We start from the raw sequence: 17608 nt of genomic DNA, 5'->3' as shown, positions 1-17608 counted from the left end.
TGCCGAGTACTTGGCGGCCATACGATTTACTGCAACGGAGATTTGGATTGACTGCTCATTCCGACAACATAAAGCAAGCAAAATCCTTGATTTACTGCAGGTCCTTTCCGTAACAATAACAACAGCTACCCACTCATAAGAAAACAGAGAAAGCTATGCGTGCGCTGAGATACCACGGCCCGGGTGGCCTCCACCTGCAACACAACATGCGCGAGCCCGAACGCCTCCAACACCAGGTCAAACTGCCCTTCCTGCAGCCAAGGCGTGGTCAACTGCCGCTCCTCTCTAGGCTTTGTCGACCTCATGGGGTGGGGCGGCGGTTGTCCGACTACATTTGCATGGATACGCGGTTCGCCCATAAACTCGCGGACTTGATCCCATACGAGATTGGAGGTATGTAGAAACGAGCACTTACCCAAACCCGGTCTCTGTAGAAGAGATGAGAGAATCATGTGTTAGAAAGCGTCACTGACAAACCATAGAAGCCCTGGTAGAAGCCGCTCTTGGTCGCCTGACGCGCTATGGAGCAAGCTGCGGCTAAGCCGGGTGACGACGTCCTGGTCATGGGTACGGGTCTCATCATCCTCGCGGTCATAAATCGCCTCAATGCCTGACACATTGGTGGACGTATCATCGTATTGGAGCTGTCCACCAAACGGGAGCAGTTTGCGCGGCAATATGAAGCGACTATGGTCATTAACCCGGAAAGAAGACGTGGTGTCAAGAGGTGGGAGCTTTGTGACGGGAAGGGGCCTGTTGTTGTACTGGAATGTGCTGGCGTACCCGCCAGTATCAACGCAGCTTGCCGGGCGGTCCGAACGAAGGGGTCGATCGTCAACGTCGCCCTTTGGAATGAGTCGGTTCCCATTGGCATGATGTTTAGGGGAAAAAAGGCTGTGGCAGGTGACCCAAACACCGAAAACCTTTTGTGGCATAAGGCTGACACGTTACTGACTTGTCAAAAAGCCGTAAGTCTTACTGCATCTAGCTTTCGAGCAGTCATCGATGCTCTAGAGAGCGGGCGGCTCATGACCCGAAAGCCCCTCTTTGCGGCACTGATCCTATTATATTCACTCTACTTATCTCAGCTGGTAAAAGCTCCCTATAACTTCAAAACAACGGCACTAGTCTCTCACTGAATACCTCGACTGTATAGGATATACTTTTCTCGAAAGGTCATTACTTATTGATTCATAATAATCAGTGTTGCGACAAAATATAGCGACCTTGTCGCTGTCCCATATTTCACTCGCCTTAGCTAGAATAACTCATATTTTAAATGTTATTGGTCATGGACGGATGATATGTAGGAGGAGTAAGCCTGATAGCTGACATAATTTAGTTGATGCATATTACAGGCTGCAGGGTGACTATTTAGCTAAGGCTTTTCAGAATATTCACAGGGGATTACCATGCCGTCATCGTATTAGCCAAAAGAGGAAAAAGTACTGCCCGTCTTACCGCATTTACATGTCTAATATAATATTTTAGCCTGGAGCAAGTCCACAACTTCGGTTGATGCGGGACACTACTTGTATTAGTCGCAGGCCACATGTTGTTATACTGTGTGGTCTTCAGTCGGTGTGTGAACCGCATGGCAGCCTCATATGAGTCTTACCTACATGAGGGTGCATTCCAGAGCCCAGAGACGAAATACATAACGGTCAAATCATAGAGCGCTGTAACAGTCTGAGTTACTACAAAAGGGGCCAAGTCGGCACTCGACATTTACGTTCTCTTCCTCATTCCTCCCTCAGAAGACATCAACCTGACAAACAACGCATTCAAACTTCTAATATTCACGTCATTATACAAACACGTATCAAAACCAAGATGCAAATCACCAAGCTCGTCATCGCCGCCATTGCCAGTGCTTCTGCTATGCACGCCCTGCCCGCTTCGGGAACGACCAATGCCAAGATCGAAGACAAAAGGGCAACCCAGGCCGACTACGACGGCGTACGCGGTTTTCCTATTTCAGACTTTGATCAGCCATGAACTTGTGCATAATACATCGTTGTTGCTTACTGACTATTCCGAGGTCAACAGGTATGCAACGGCACAAGTTGCTTTTTTTCCTTCCAGAACATCGCGTGCACTCAGGGAACTAGTGTAAGTGGGAGCGCAAGCCCAACCCTCCCCCGATTCACCGAAGTCTACAACGAGAAGAATGAGGGTCACTAACATAAGTTGCTTTTCCGTGCCATAGTGCGTAGGTCTTCCCGTTCAACGTATTTATCAAGGATCGTCGAATCTTCGCTCGGTCGCTACGAGCCGCTGGAGGCAATCAAATTCCGTCTCACGCGTACTCTACTAACCTCTTCTCTCACGAAACCAGACTGCACAGAGTGGCGGCGGCGACGGAAAGACGTGCCGCGTCCACGACTTCGGCAACGGAAATGCTTACGCGATCTGCCCTGGCCGCGCAGGCTAAACGTTGGAAATGGGACACGGACGACTGCTTTTACCAAAAGGATTGTAATATACAGCCAATGGTGCAGGACTTGGAACTAGGTGTGAAGATCTGGGATATTAAAGAATTCTATACATTCGTTAACCCTATATACTGCCCCTATTTAACATAAGGGGGGGATGGGGAAATACAGTCTTGTTAAAGCGATAATATAGGTGTCAGGCCTTAGTCCTCTTGTGATAAATATCAGCGAGCGATTTGAATGGGTCTTTACATTGGGCCGATACACATAACCCATTTTTGACACAACGATCGTCGAGGGCTTGCTGAACTACATATAAGTGTCCGAAGCTTCTCGCAGTTCCAACCTTGTCGGGCTCTTAGCGGAAAGTGTACATAACACTCGCGGACGCATCTGCTCACATCTTGCGGCATAGGCCACATGATCGAATGGCTCATCGCCACTTCGGATGAGGAAAATGGCAAGGCCAATCGTCTTTAGGCCAAGGTCAGAAGGATCCTCGCATATAACACCATACGCGGGAGTGGCGAACGACGATTTATGTCCCGATCCAGCCACCCTCGCGTCGAGTCCCGATTCCTTCGAGCTCTGTTATCGCGGGATCGGGCTTCGCGGTGAAGGGCCACCGTCTTGGTTGAGTGCATTATGTAACTCGACGTCGATATTGTTAGTGTCTACGCTGTGTCCCACCACAAGAAGAAATAATGGGCATCTATTCAACGACAGAACTATCAAACGCACCAGAGGCTTGTTCCTAGGCATCCGTACCATGTCATTTTCCTCTTCTTCGTCAAGGACAGTACTGGTCACGACATTGCGAGACTATTGGAGGAGCTGGGAATTTGTCAGGAGCATGGCATCGGTGTCGAAGAAACGCCCTGGTCGGAGAGTATCGATGCTGCAAGAGCAATCGACAGGAACCTGGAGATCGCCAACAGCTACTGCGTATTCCACGGCTGAATAAATTTGGTGCGCCAGCTAAGCATCACTCTTGACCACTTCATAGTCGACCTGAAGGGCTCGCGGAATCATATAAGACTGCGCGACTTGTAGCATTTCCGGGAGCCTGGATTTGGCGCTGCGTTTTGCCGCCCATCGATTGTCAGCTGTCATTCTGATCATTACGATGAGTCGTACCAGGCAACCAGAGTAAGCGATTTTGAGGTCTCTTCCTGCCTAGTCTAGTTGTTATTTTTTATTATCCCAGTGTCTCGAGGGTGAACTGACCGTTTATTCGAGGAGTTACCTTCATTTCCTCCTGAAGTATGTCGTTTATTCCAACAAGAGTAAAACCAACGCCGAGAGGCGGTAGGTGTCACCTACATCTCGTGACAGGTTCATGCAGAAATCCTTCTGCGAAAGACCCATGACAATTGCCTTCACTCAAGCCGCGAGGCACGGTATCGGTATCGGTATCGGTATCGGTCTCGTACGCATCCCGGTCGTGTGGACAACCGCTATTAGGGGAGTAAGTAAGCACTAGTGCCATTAGTACCTGCTCAGCCACCATCACCCATGTCATCATATCGATACCATCTCCAACCTCCAGCCTATATGTAGTCGGACTGCTCGACTCTTTTGTCTCGTCCCATTAACTTCACATCCCAGCTCCATCTCAACCATGAACCGTGGGCAACGGAACACGGATGGCCGCCAGCAGCTCGCCGGGCCGGTGGGGACGCTTGTGCGTGGCCTAGCAACTGCCATCGGTCTGGCCACGGAGAGCTATCAACATCACAAGGAGAAGAAAGCTTCCAAGATAGTGCCGGGTAACAGCGAGGTAAACGAGGCAAATGAGGATGTCGAAGACGAAGACGAAGCGCGCTTGTCCCAGCAGATGGACGAGGCCGCCTGGGAGCTGGACGAGTCCAAGACCAGTTGGCGGACCATGCGCCGCGCCTTCTGGCGTTTCAGCAGAGCACCTCCCCGCGCTCACCGCGTCGTTTCTACGCGACCACCCCCGCCCCCATACGAACAAGACAGCGAAGACCACCAACTCGCTCTACCCGTCGTCATCACCCAGCGGCGGCCCGGATCCCGCACCCGGGGCTTTGTGCGTGCCTACTCGCCTCTGCTTGCCGATGCAGGCATTGACCAGGCCACCTTCCTTGACTTTCTCGACAAGCTCAACAAATCTGTCGAGCCCAGCCCCTGGATCCAGGCCATCAACTTGGCTTCTTTCGCGGGGCAAGCTGTGCCCGAACCGTTCACCGTCATCATCTCCATGGCCGTCAAGAAAGTGACGGACGCCACCAGCGAGCTTCACAGTCGGTCCAAAACCAACCAATTCCTGGATCAGGTTAATGAGTCCTTCTTCACCCCCCGAGGCCTGGTTGCTCTGGTCATGACGTGGAAGCCGGGCCAGTCGAACGAGATGTTGACCATGACGGAATTCAATATGGAGTCTTCCATTGCGAAGGCTTCATCCCAGGGCCAGCGCGGTCGGTTCGAAAGCTCGAGCGGGGCTTCCTCTTTTTGAGTGGCCGGAGACCGCCCCCTCGTGTTCCCTACGCTCGATGAGCTGGTGGATTCAGGCGACGCTGGTGAAGCCAAGAAGCAATCGGCTATCAAGCGCGGCGGGAACTTCGCCGGGCAGTACATGGACAAGAGGGCCAGGGCGACGTGGGCTGGCGAGAACCCCGACAGCTCCATGGCCAACGCGACGGGCCAAGAGCAGTTCGCCTCTAGATATGCCGACCCGAATCATCCTGCCAGCAGTGGAGATCCCATTGCGTTATTGACAGGAGGGTGAGTGACGCAGACAGCACTTCAATGACCAAGACTGACTTTGTGCAGTTTTCTCCAAGGCGGATTTGCTAGACATCGCGGTGGACTCATCGGCGGACGCAGGGGTGGCCTAAGGGGTGGTCGTGCAGACTCGAGGGATGGACTACCCGGTAGCCTCCGTGGCCGCTCAGGCCGCAATGATACCGGAGATGGTTCCGGAAGAGGTATTTCATGGGCATCACGAAGAGGTGGTGGCCTGCTCGCGGAGGTGGCATTGGCAGTGGCATTGGACCCGTTCACTTGATACAAGGCGCCAGGAAGCTCTTGCAGAACGTGAGTAACGCAAACCAAGGTCTACCAAAGCCTACTTCTTGGAAGATACTAACACTGTCGCAGGACGTTCTGTACTTGATGATCGTACAGCGGCCCACGGAGGAGCAAATGGCGGAGGCAATGCAATATGTGCGCTCTTCGGGGCAACATCGTGATGTTTAGCTAGGAATAAGGATGCTATGGCTTTGTAGCTGTGCCGACTCAATTGATCGAGGTGGCGCGTCTGCAGTGCTCTCTCTGTCCCTTGGAGTTGTTGTCCTCGGCATGGTTGTTGCCGCTGGCCGTCTTCGCTGTCTGCCTTCGCGTCTATAGGTCACTGTACACACATCTCGGTTTTGAAAGTCCTCATTGACGTTGCCACCGCAGATGCAGCACCCGCCTTAGTGCATTGCTCTGCGACAGGATGCATGCCAAGGCCAGGTGTTGTCCCGTCCAAGAGCGCGCCCTCCAGGTTGAAAGGCTGCAGGGCCTGTCTCCTATCGCCGAGGACCTTTACTCGCTCCCGGGAGCCAGGGTCGCAGATGGAACCAAGTGGACTAATGCTCTACTCTAATGTCGGTAAAAAAGGTGAATAATTTTATTTAATATAGAATACCCTTGCTAATATTAATATTTTAACACTAATTTCTCGATTCTAGGTGAGATTTCCTGGTTTCTTAATTTCCTAATTTTAGGTGGGATTTCTCGATTTCTTAATTTCAGGTGAGATTTCCTAATTTCAGGTGGGATTTCCCGATTTCCTAATTTTGAGTAAGATTTCCTACAGGCACTTTAGGAAGAAGCCACGGAATAGGAGGAGAAAATCATAACTCTCAAGATCTCAGTGGGTTTTCTAACGTTGAGTCCTTCGTTGAAAAGGTTCACCGTAGCTCCGCTGCCAGCAGTTAGGGTGCCTATCAAGACGTTCGGCGTTATATTCCTTCCCGCCACTCCCAATACCACGAACGGTGTGTCGATTTCCTCGGTGGCATAGATGACATGTAACATTTATCAGGACGCATGAGCTCGTAGTTGAGCTGACGGTCCACCACGTCAACGATCTGCTAGTAGTGGCCGGTCTGTACATTTTGGAGGAGTGACGCACTTTATCAATACCCACTCGAGCCAGGGGTAACACTAACGAAATAGCTAGATCCATAAGTGGTAATGCGAATTCTAAACAGTTAACGGACTTGCCAAACCCTAGATCGGTAAATAGGTCGGCTTCAGATCAGTTGAGCCACGACCCAATATCTACTACTCTGACGGAGGCTCGCCACTCAAACGATCACCAGACAAATCCCTGAGCGTGTCACCTCACTCGGATGATTGGATTTTGAACCCCCCCTTTACCTGGTGTGTAAAGACCATGTCAGGGTCAACCCGCTTCCTCAGCTCCTGCAGCTTCCCAACGTCCTCCTCGCCGTAGCTCTCGGGGACCTCTTGCCACGGCGCCGCGTAGTCGAGGTAGATGTATGGATCATAGAGTCCCTGCCCCTTCGCGCGCCTTTCGACGTCAGCGATCAGCGAGCGCGCGGCGCTGTACACCTACTCGTCATGGTCGGCGTCGGCCCAGACGGGCGAGAGGAAACAGGCCCAGCGTCTTGCCGGGAAGCGCCCGGCCAGCCCCAGGGCGTTGGTGCGCCCGTCGCCGTTGTTCTTGTTGCTCCACATGGACGGAGGGATGGGCTCGATGTTGACGCCCCACATGATGCCCGGCACGTCTTTCACCAACGGCAATGAGGCCGTGAAAGCCTCGTGGGCCGCGCGGAGCATGGACTCGGTGAGCACGAAGCACGTCGGGACCGTCATGTACCTGGCGGCCTGGCGGGGCTGGGGGGGGAACGAGGTCGAGTTCTGCGCGATCGTCGACATGTTCGCGACAACCGGTGGTGTCGCCAGAGACGGGCTGGCCGAAGGCAGATCCAAGATGGGCTGGTAGAGTGGAGGCACCTCATTCCCGACCGGGCGCGTGTATGCCAATTGATTCAGAATGACGGTGGTTCCCATCTGGCCGACGTAGGCCCAACCAGTGAGGAACGATGCGTTCACGTCGTAGTTCTCGGCGGCCATGATCCGAGCGTAGATGCGGACTTGGTTTTTGACCTCTGTGAGCGGGTTAAAGGTCATGCTCGTCCACAGCAAGCCTTGCTCAAATGTCCGGAAGGTCAGGCTCGTCATGATGCCGAAGTTGTTTGACCCACCACGGAGTCCCCACCATAGGTCGGCGTTCTCTTTCTCGTTGGCTCCAACGACCGATCCGTTGGCGAGGACCACTTCGAATTGCGTGACCTGGTCGCACGTCCAGCCCTCACGCGGGCCGAAAAAGGATATACCCCCGCCAGAGTCAAGCCGCCGAGCGCGGCCGCCCGCGACGCTCAAACCTAGCGAATCGAGCTTACCGTAGGACCGGCTTCGGATTTGGGTTAAGGAGGCCTGGGATGAATTACCGGATGATTATTTACAGTCACTTTTACAATCTATGCCCGAGAGATGTATGGCTGTGATCGAGGCCAATGGAATGCATACAAAATACTAATAAAATGTACTAAGAGGGGATGCCAAGGTTTTGGCCCGTGCATGGATGGGTCATAGTACAAGTAGAAAATAGTACAGCCCGACAACCCTGCATACTGTAGGAAACGCGCCGAAGACTTTATCGCAACTTGACCAGCTAAATCAGAACCGAGTCGTGAATGTATACAGTAGCCACCTTTTTCTACCCCCTAATTGTTTTGAGTACGACTCTCGCAGCCTCTGCAGCGTGAAACCTGAAGCTTTTTCGGATAACTCTCGGCGAGGCAATCCTCCACCATACCTGACAGGTCCCAGAGCGAGTCGACAGTGTAAGGCTGAAACCATGTGTCCAGAGTAAAGGCGGTGTTGATGCCCTACCATCGGCAACCGCTGCCTCGATTCTTACGAACAACATCCATCTTCTCATAAAACATACTGCTTTTGCGGAGTTGTCCAGCCTTGGCGGCAAAGTTGTCGAATTCGGCATTCTGCTTCAAGGCCTCACGGAACAAATCAGCGATGACCCATCCCTTCTTCATGTTGTGCCGCTCGATTTCTTGGAGGAAGCGATCGACAAGGCAATCAATGGCGTCGTTTTCGAGGGCGATGACCCTGCAGTGGAGTAAGCTGCCCCTGTGCGTCCCCATTGTGCCTCCACTTTAGCGCCTAACGCCCCTACCTAGTATTGTCGCAGTCCATGGCCTCAACGGACACCGAGACCAGACCTGGACTGCACGAAATGGTATCCACTGGCTCCGCGATCTGCTTCCGACCGACACACCACACGCGCGAATCCTATGCTGGGGCTACGACGCGAACACCCACAGCAGTTCTGATGTAAGCTGACAATACCTGTACGACCATGCCCGCAGCCTGGTATTAGATCTTTGCAGTAAGCGGCAATTAATAGATGTTAGCAAACGCTGGATGTGATACGGTACTGGATTAATTATTTAACTAATAAGGACTAAACTATGTAGCGTCCGATTATCTTTATTGCGCATAGTTTTGGCGGAATTATCGTTAAAAGTGTAAGTAATTTTCGATCTGAAAAAGTCCGATCGCTAAACCTCACAGGCTTTGATCCACTCAGATACCTCGCGTCAGGGTGTATTACCAAACACCGCTCGATCCGACTCTCCACGTTCGGTATCATGTTTATGGGCACCCCATACCAGGGCGGCAACGGTGTTCAGCTGGGCTAACTGCTCGTCAATATTGCCTCCCTCTTAATAACGGCTAATAACTATATCCTCCGTTATTTAGAGCGGGATTCGGAGTGGTTACAGCAGCAGTTAGGGTAGTACGGACCGATTAGCAGAAACTTCGTAATGAAGTTCACCTACGAGGGGTATCTAATACGTATAGCTCTTAGCTACTCGATTATAGTAAGCAGCCTACTAAGTTAATAGGTGCGTTTGCTAAGGCGAACTGAACTAAGTTGTACCTCGTGCGTCGGCCGTTGTGCCCGGCCAGATAGATGCTGAGCCCTATCGTCATTTATTCGGACCACAGTAATATAGTGAAGTTTAGTTTAAGGGAAGATCCCGGCTTTTAAACGATATCGGGAGAGATGCAGATTATAATTAGGAATACTATTATTAATATCTAGTCTCGTTAAGAGGCAGAGGCTAGAGTTAACGATAATGCGCACCGTTAATACTCCCTATATATATAACTACTTCGTTAACTTATTTATTAATACGACGAGGAATTTTACAAGATCAGTTTTATTTCCCTCTCGACCTTTCCGAAGTTACCGTAGTGGAAAACTTCGTCACAAGGATAGAAGAGCTCGAAAGCCTCCATACGATCCTAGAGAAGCCTAGTGGACGTCGCACCGCGGTCGTGCATGGACTAGGTGGTATGGGTAAAACCCAGCTAGTAATAGAGTACCTCAGGCGTTACCAGTCCGACTACTCCACCACGATCTGCCGCGACCTCGACCAAGACCCAGGTATCTTGTACGAGTACAACTTTGCCTCGTGGGTCTTCCAGAAGCTCGGCCAAGACCTGATCACCGAAGCCCTCCAAGCCGAGCTGGGCCGGCAAAGAGCTGGCCACCGTGGTCGGACGATTCAGCGCCAGCCGGACCAATCACCTCGAGCGGCTGTCGCTCAACGTGGGCATCGACAAGTCGATCCTTGCCGGTCTCTTCCTGGGCGCCGGCCACGCCACCCGCAAAAGCCGCGCCGCCATCTACGCCCTGCATGTGCTCTCGCAGAAGTGGTGCGCCCGCTACCGGACCACGTCGGCCCCTCGCCGGCAGGAGCTGTTTCTTTCGACCCTGTACCCGACCCTTCTGCGCGTCCGGTCCGCCAGACTGGGTTGTAGTGCCGACAGCCACCTCTGCGTCTTTGCGCTGCGAGCCGAGCAGGAGCCCTTCAGTGTCGAGGATGTCAATGCTGCGATGGAAGATAGCGAGACCCCCCTCCCCCTTCCTGGAGGAGCACGTTTGTTCTCCCGTGAAGAAGAATCTGGTTGGCTAACCCTATTTTTCTGTTTTCTGTGTCAGTCGAGCAGCGTTTTCCAACCCGGAGCCGAAAACGCAAGAGACCGCCTATCGCGGCGGCGCCGTCGATATCCTCCACGCCAGATCCTGTAGATGCAGAGCAGCAGCAGCAGCATCCCATTGGACCACCCAGAAAGAGAGCACGAATATCGTCGTTGGTAGACGATGCAGACGAGGAAGACGGAGAAGACGAGGAAGATGAGCCTGTTGATCCACCGTCGGACCCGATGGACGAAGAAGAAGAAGAAGTGCCGAGGAGCCACTGTCGGACCCGATTGACGATCGTGCTCTGAGCCCAGCAAGTCCATGCTACTACAGCGAACGGCCGGATAGCAGTGTCGCTGCTCTCTCCTCCCCTGGCCAGGCTCGGGGGAATGTGCCGTCATCGTCGCCTGTAGGTGGCGGGTTCGAGCTTGGTAGCAGCGTGGCCGGTCTGAATGAAGGCAGCGACGACGGTGATGAGGACATGTCTTTTCCCATCGATCAACAAGGATTGCCCTCGCCTCAATTTGGTTATGACGACGTCATCGATGACGCGACTGTTCACACTTCCAGTGCCATGGAATTGGACCTTTCTTCTCACATATCGCCGGTTCATCATGCCTCTGGTCATGTTGATCCTTCTGCTTCTGCTTCTGCGCCGTGCACGCCTACAAAGCCAAAGCCAACAGCGGCTCAGGAGAGTCTGCTGGTTGCTGATCCTGATGAAGCCCCAAGTGACAACAACGACATCGAGCAGCACGCCGGAGACGACAGCGTCAAGACAAAGGGGAAGGAGAATGAAGTAATCACACGTGTCAGCAGCTTGGAGAAGAAAGAGGATACTACCCGCTCGCTTGCGTGGGACTCTCTTTCGAGCAAGACAGCGGTACTCGGCTTGGCCGACGACCAGGCGTGGCTGTATGACCAGTGCGTGCAGGGTTTCATGGAAGCCATCACGGCGGCCAGCACGGCGACGGTCTACTACTAAGACCTTCAACCTGTACTGAAATCGGAGAAAGAAGACCCAGATGCCGATGCCGATGCTGACAATTCCGCAGCCGACGCCAAGGCCAAACTGCGGCTGTGGCTCCGACGTCCAGGCTACACGTCGTTCAACCTGGCCCTGAACCTGGGCGGGACCACTGGGTGCACGCGCACGTCGTGCGTTCGGCCAAGGAGACTTTTATTTACGACTCGCTGCGTAATAATGTTGGTGGTAAGCCCCGGACTGAGGCGCTTGAGCAGACCAACCGGTTCTGCCGGTACTACGTGGTGGCGTTCCCGGAGGAAGCGAACGCGGAATCGGAAGGTCACGGTAGAGGTCAAGTTCAAGGGGTCATGTGGTCGACAGGGGGCGCCGCCGTGTCCTCAGCAGCAGCAGCAGCAGCAGGAGGAGGGAACAGCCAGCAACTGCAGTTGGGATTCCGGCATTTTTGCTTTGGTTTCCGGTCTTCGGCATACCACTGTTGCTGCCAACGCCAACGCCAACGCCAACGCCAACGCCAACGACGACGATGGTGTTGTGTTGCCAAAGGCACTGAAGATGCCTGACCTAGACAGACCGGTCTTGTGGCGACGCTACTTCCTCGTGCTGAGCCGGGGCTGCTCGCTCGAGTCGGCGCTCGATGACGAGGTGCGAGAGGTGCGCACGGTCAAGTGGAAGGACCTCGCCGCTCAGGCGCCAGCGCCAGACGGAGGAGACGACGACAACAACAACAACGACAGCGGCAGCGATTTCGATATCGAGACGAGCATGGCGGCGCTGCTGGCCAAAGCGACCGGGCCCAGGCCATGTACCGACACCGACAAACCTCGGCGGCCCAGGCGCGCTACGTTATTGCTCACGAGATGCGCGAGATTACGCAAAAGTGGCGGGACCTGGCCGAGGCGAACGTGAAACGGTGCGAGGGTTCATCGCGGGACGCGCGGGGCGAAGCGGCCACGTACGAGCAGGTTGCCGCGACGGCCTCGTCGTCGGCGGCGTTCGTGCCCGACTCGGTACTGGCGGAGCGGGCGCGGAAGGCGGTCGGGGGGGCGCGGTATATGGCGCAGCGGCTGGAGGAGGCGGCGGCGACGTGCCGGGAGTCGGTGCGCAGACTGGACGTGCTGGATCTGGAGGGGTGTCTCGCGCGGCTGGAGGTGGTCAAGAAGGGGTACGCGACTAAGGGGGGCAGGATGGATCAGGTGGTGAAGAGATTGCGGGGGTGAGGTGAGGAAAGCAATAAAAAGAAGAGAGTTGGAAGGGTAGAGTAGGGGCAAAGGCAAAGAGAGGGGCGGTGGGATTACTGTATTATTATTAGGCTTTTAAAGGAGGAACTAATTTTTAAGTTCTATAGCTATTAAGTCAAGTATTAAGAGATTAAGTGTCACGTACTTAACTAATAGACGATATTATAAAAAGTAAATAAGTAAGCAAGTAACTTTTTATATTAATTTATTACTCAGATATAATATTATATTTAAAAGTAAACCCACTTTATATAAGTTTTTTTATTTCTTATAAATTAATTTAAGTATTAAATTTAATCGAACTTATAGTTAATTATAATTACTATATTATTTATTATATACTTAAAGAAAAGAAAGAGTAAGACTTATTTATTTATAAATATATAACTTATTTTAAAATATCTTAGTTTTAGATTATATTCGGTCTATTTAATTATATAGCTTATCTAGTGGTTTTTAACGCCTCTTTTTTCTCCTTCGTAATCGCTTTTTATTAAGCTAGTGTTAGTTTTTTATAAGTAAACCCTAGGTCCGCGCCCGGCTCTTAACTAAATTATATTTTAATTCTTTAATCCGCTACTAAAGTATCCGCGAGGGGCGAATACTAAAGAATCGCGTATTTTAATTACCTATTATATCGACTAAATCTCGACGTGAATAAGTACTAGTCTTAGTTAACTGCGTAAGTAAATACGATAAAGAAAAAAAGCGAGCCGTTATTAAATAAAGTAAAGAAACTAAGGTAAATTTTAAAATCTAGTATTACGACTTAACTTAACGACGCGATTAATACCTACCCTCGAGACGAAACTAAGATAACTCGAAGCGTCTACGAACTAATAAACGGTTATTAACTCTACTAATTAACGTTTATAACCTTATTTATAATAATAAGAGTTTATTATACTAATTATAATAACCGATATTATAACGATAAATATATATGATTAATTTAAGATAATACTCGAAAGATAATATATAATAGATAAATAAAAATAGACGGGTAAAAACGGCTAATATAAATTAAATAAATAAAGCGAAGTTACGTATCGATAAAATAAAGAGCTATAGGATTATAACGCTCTTAATAATCTCGGAGTTATAAAATTACGACGCTTTTAATAATTCGGAACGACGCATTACGATATATAGCGTGATCCGGCGTGGATTAATAAAAGAGGGACGGGATATATAATAAAGGATATTTTTTATATATTTTATTTAAATATTCCTTATTTTAATAATTAATTTAAATATTAATATTAATTTATTAATAAAATAAACAGTTTTAATAAAACTATTATAAACTTTTTTAAATCTATATACTTTAGTTACTTTCGTTTTTATAATTATTATATAACGTATCCTACAAGCGAATATCCCACACAAGCGAATATCTTACTTTTATAAATTTCCTTATAACCTCAAACTTTTTTTATATTCTTTTACGTTTAAAAATATTATAACTTTAAAAAAAGAGTAATATAATTTTAGCGCTTTAAGCGTTCTAAAAAGACTTAATTTTAAACGTATAAAAAGCTATATTAATCTATTATATTTTATTAAAAACTTTATAACGTAAACGAAATGACTAACCTATACGACGCGAAATATTTATAAATTTTCGAAAGCTTCTAAATTCCGAAAAAGATGCGATTATTTAATATATTATTAATTTAAATACGCGATCGTTTCTTCCCGATTAAATAATATAAAAGATATAGCGAATCGATTATTTAGTTTACGCGACGCGGGACGTGTCGGCGTTAATTAGGCCTTTAATTTCGTATAATAATAACTAAACTTCCGAACGCGTTTTAACCGAAGAATTAATTATTAAAAAGTTCTTTATAAAAATTTTAACGCGTATTACGCGTAGTTTACCTTCGTATAAAATATAATTTATAAATACGGGATTTAAAAAGAAGATATCTATAACTTCGATAAAACCGGTTTTTTTATAAGTTAAATCTCATTCGAAATAATTGTAACTACTTTTAATTAATATAGAAAACTTAAAACAATATAATAAAAGAACCGGGAATAAGTTATAATTATTTAAAACGTCGGATTACACGGTTACGCTATCCCTCCGTATATTATCTTTATTAAAAAAACGTACCTCTTTTCTTAGTACGAAAATAGCTTATTACTAAAGGACTAAATAATCGTAATCATTAAAAGTAGCTAAACTATAAATAACAAAAGCGAGGACTAGATTCGATATTTTAATTAATATATCAGGTCTCGTACGAAAGATCGTTATCGCCTCTTAGTCCTAGACGGCTACGAAAGCCACTACTCGATAACTTTCGAGCTTTATTATAAAAAGAACTCGATTATTATACTCTACATACTTTCTTATTCGTTATATAAACTCCAGCCTTTTAATATCGGCTATTTTCGTATATTAAAAAGGGCGTACGGGAAAGAAATTAAATATTTTATACGGGCGTATATTACCTATATCTTAAAAAAGGACTTCTTACTAGCGTTTTTAAAAGCGTTCCAAGCGATTTTCACCGTTTCGAATATACGAGGAAGCTTTTAAAAAATAGGACTCGTTTTATATAATCCGGAATATATTATTTCACAATTAGATATAAAGCTACGTACTTTAACACTTCCGGGGACGTTTTCCGGCCTACCTCTTCCTTAAAAATTAAAAACCTTAAATAACCCGATTAAGGCCTAATCCTAAACTGAATACGTTCGAAACCGTATTATACAGTACTAAAATAACTTTCCAATATCTATTTTAATTAGCCTTAACCAGATCGTAAAAGCTATAACGTATATTATATACTAAGTTACTCTTTTAAAAAGTAAAAACGTAACATTTCGAAAAATAAATAAAATACTTAGCCGGCGCCGCCGTACGAAAAAAAAAACGGCTATAAAATAAAAAATTACTTCGTATATAAGTTAAAAAAAACCTATAGTTTTAAAAAGATATTAATAAATAGTTATAAAACGAATCGCGTCGGAAGAGTAATTATATAAAAACGTTTAAAACACGCTTATAACGCTATAAAATCTACGGAGAGCCCGGGCATAATACGCGCACTTATTAGAATAATATAGAAATATCTAAAAATAAAGATTCCGATTAATTTTAATATTTTAAATACGTTATAATAAAATTAACTTATATTTTATTAAAAAGGGTATAAAAGAATAGGATATTTGTTTATATAGGATATTCGCTTGTGGAATACGTTATTATATTAATAAAGGCGGACTTTTATCGTATATTTAAATATTTTTTTATATTATTAATATAAACTTTAATACGTCTTATTAATGTTTTTTTAAAACTTAAATAACGTTCGTTATATTCTAATTACTTTTATTCTTATAAATTATTACTTAAACCTTTAAATAATAATATTTATAAAAACTATATCTATACTTAAACTTAATAACGCCCCTCGTTATAAGAAGGCCCTCGCTATTATCGTTAATACCCTTTAACGAGACCTCGTTATAAAAGTAAATAGTAATAATTATAACGACGGCCTTACTTAATAAACGTCAATTAAACGAATTAAGGAATTTAAATAAAAAATAGTTAATTATTAATATTATTACGTTAAACTCGAAAAAAGCGTAACGAGCTCTTAATTAAAGACACCTTAAGGTAGATACTAGATATCGACGAGCTACACGAAGAAGTACGCCTCCTCTATACCGCCGCTAATATTATTTAGACCCCTGTTACTCTTAAAAAAGGAATAAAGATTAGTACCCTAGCGGCTTTTAACGAGATAAACGAGAATCTTTATAAATTCTTTATCTAACGTATCCCATAAGCGAATGTCCCACATAAGCGAATATCTCATTCTTTTATACCCCTTTCGATAAAATATAAGTTAATTTTACCACAATATATTTAATATATTAAAATTAATCGAAATCCTTATCTCTAAATACTTTTATATTATTTTAATAAGTACGCGTATTATACCCGGGCTCTCCGTAAATTTTATAACGCTATAAACGTATCCTAAACGTCCTCGTATAACTACTCCTTTAACGCGATTCGTTTTATAATTATTTATTAATATCTTTTTAAAACTATAAGTCTTTTTTAATTTATATACGAAATAATCCTCCATCTTATAGCCGTTTTTTTATACAGCGGCGCCGGCTAAATATTTTATTTATTTTTTAAAATATCACGTTCTTACTTTTTAAAAAAATAACTCGGTATATAATATACGTTATAACTTTTATAATTTAATTAAAACTAATTAAAATAAACGTTAAAAAACTATTTTAATACTATATAATACGGTTTCGAACGTATTCGGTTTAAAATTAAGCCTTAATTAAATTATTTAAAGTTTTTAATTATTAAAAAATAAATAAGCTAAAAATATCCCCGGAGGTATTAAAATACGTAGCTTTATATCTAATTATAAAATAATATATTTTAAATCGTATAAAACGAGTCCTATTTTTCGAAAACCTCCTTATATATTCGAAACGGTAAAAATCGCCTAGAACGCTTTTAAAAACGCTAATAAAAAGTCCTCCTTTAAAATATAAGTAATATACGCCCGTATAAAACATTTAATTTCTTTCTCGTACACCTTTTTTAATATATAAAAACAGCCGATATTAAAAGGTTAGAGTTTATATAATAAATAAAAAAGTATATAAAATATAATAATTAAGTTCTTTTTATAATAGAGCTCGAAAGTTATTAAATAATAACTTTCGTAGCCGTTTAAAATTAAAAGGCGATAATAACCCTTTATATAAAACCTGGTATATTAATTAAAGTATCAAATCTAGTCCTCGCCTCTTTTATTCGTAATCTAGCCATTTTTAGTAACTACGATCACCTAGTCTTTTAATAATAGGTTATTTTCATACTAAAAAGAGAAGT

General features: G+C 46.0%; 7 protein-coding genes across 7 annotated transcripts; 6 read left to right on the top strand and 1 right to left on the bottom strand.

The window, feature by feature from the left end:
• Window positions 1–155: 155 nt before the first annotated feature.
• On the top strand, window positions 156–541 carry PG994_000886 (uncharacterized protein; the record flags this gene model as incomplete). The annotated part of the gene is made up of 2 exons (XM_066852295.1): window positions 156–393; window positions 483–541. 2 exons carry the CDS (start codon window positions 156–158, stop codon window positions 539–541), a joined length of 297 nt encoding a protein of 98 aa, XP_066720436.1.
• A 1292-nt stretch (window positions 542–1833) lies between these two features.
• On the top strand, window positions 1834–2434 carry PG994_000885 (uncharacterized protein; the record flags this gene model as incomplete). The annotated part of the gene is made up of 2 exons (XM_066852294.1): window positions 1834–1959; window positions 2339–2434. 2 exons carry the CDS (start codon window positions 1834–1836, stop codon window positions 2432–2434), a joined length of 222 nt encoding a protein of 73 aa, XP_066720435.1.
• Window positions 2435–4056: 1622 nt separating this feature from the next.
• PG994_000884 (uncharacterized protein) lies at window positions 4057–5187 on the top strand (the record flags this gene model as incomplete). Its single annotated transcript, XM_066852293.1, has 2 exons — window positions 4057–4876; window positions 4925–5187. 2 exons carry the CDS (start codon window positions 4057–4059, stop codon window positions 5185–5187), a joined length of 1083 nt encoding a protein of 360 aa, XP_066720434.1.
• Window positions 5188–6791: 1604 nt separating this feature from the next.
• Window positions 6792–8638, bottom strand: PG994_000883 (oxidoreductase; the record flags this gene model as incomplete). Its single annotated transcript, XM_066852292.1, is given in 3 exon segments — window positions 6792–7014; window positions 7027–7858; window positions 8428–8638. 3 exon segments carry the CDS (start codon window positions 8636–8638, stop codon window positions 6792–6794), a joined length of 1266 nt encoding a protein of 421 aa, XP_066720433.1.
• Window positions 8639–8688: 50 nt separating this feature from the next.
• PG994_000882 (uncharacterized protein) lies at window positions 8689–9196 on the top strand (the record flags this gene model as incomplete). The annotated part of the gene is made up of 2 exons (XM_066852291.1): window positions 8689–8828; window positions 9085–9196. 2 exons carry the CDS (start codon window positions 8689–8691, stop codon window positions 9194–9196), a joined length of 252 nt encoding a protein of 83 aa, XP_066720432.1.
• Window positions 9197–9857: 661 nt separating this feature from the next.
• PG994_000881 (uncharacterized protein) lies at window positions 9858–11473 on the top strand (the record flags this gene model as incomplete). The annotated part of the gene is made up of 4 exons (XM_066852290.1): window positions 9858–9976; window positions 10032–10444; window positions 10507–10787; window positions 10868–11473. 4 exons carry the CDS (start codon window positions 9858–9860, stop codon window positions 11471–11473), a joined length of 1419 nt encoding a protein of 472 aa, XP_066720431.1.
• A 219-nt stretch (window positions 11474–11692) lies between these two features.
• Window positions 11693–12693, top strand: PG994_000880 (uncharacterized protein; the record flags this gene model as incomplete). Its single annotated transcript, XM_066852289.1, has 2 exons — window positions 11693–12353; window positions 12422–12693. 2 exons carry the CDS (start codon window positions 11693–11695, stop codon window positions 12691–12693), a joined length of 933 nt encoding a protein of 310 aa, XP_066720430.1.
• Between the last annotated feature and the right edge of the window lie 4915 nt (window positions 12694–17608).

This window comes from Apiospora phragmitis (assembly GCF_038363925.1).
Source record: "Apiospora phragmitis strain CBS 135458 chromosome Unknown utg000002l:1.0-5516284.0:1.0-5523493.0, whole genome shotgun sequence".
Taxonomy (NCBI): Eukaryota; Fungi; Ascomycota; class Sordariomycetes; order Amphisphaeriales; family Apiosporaceae; genus Apiospora; species Apiospora phragmitis.
Note: the sequence above shows the minus strand (reverse complement) of the source record. Positions and strands in the feature narration are given on the sequence as shown.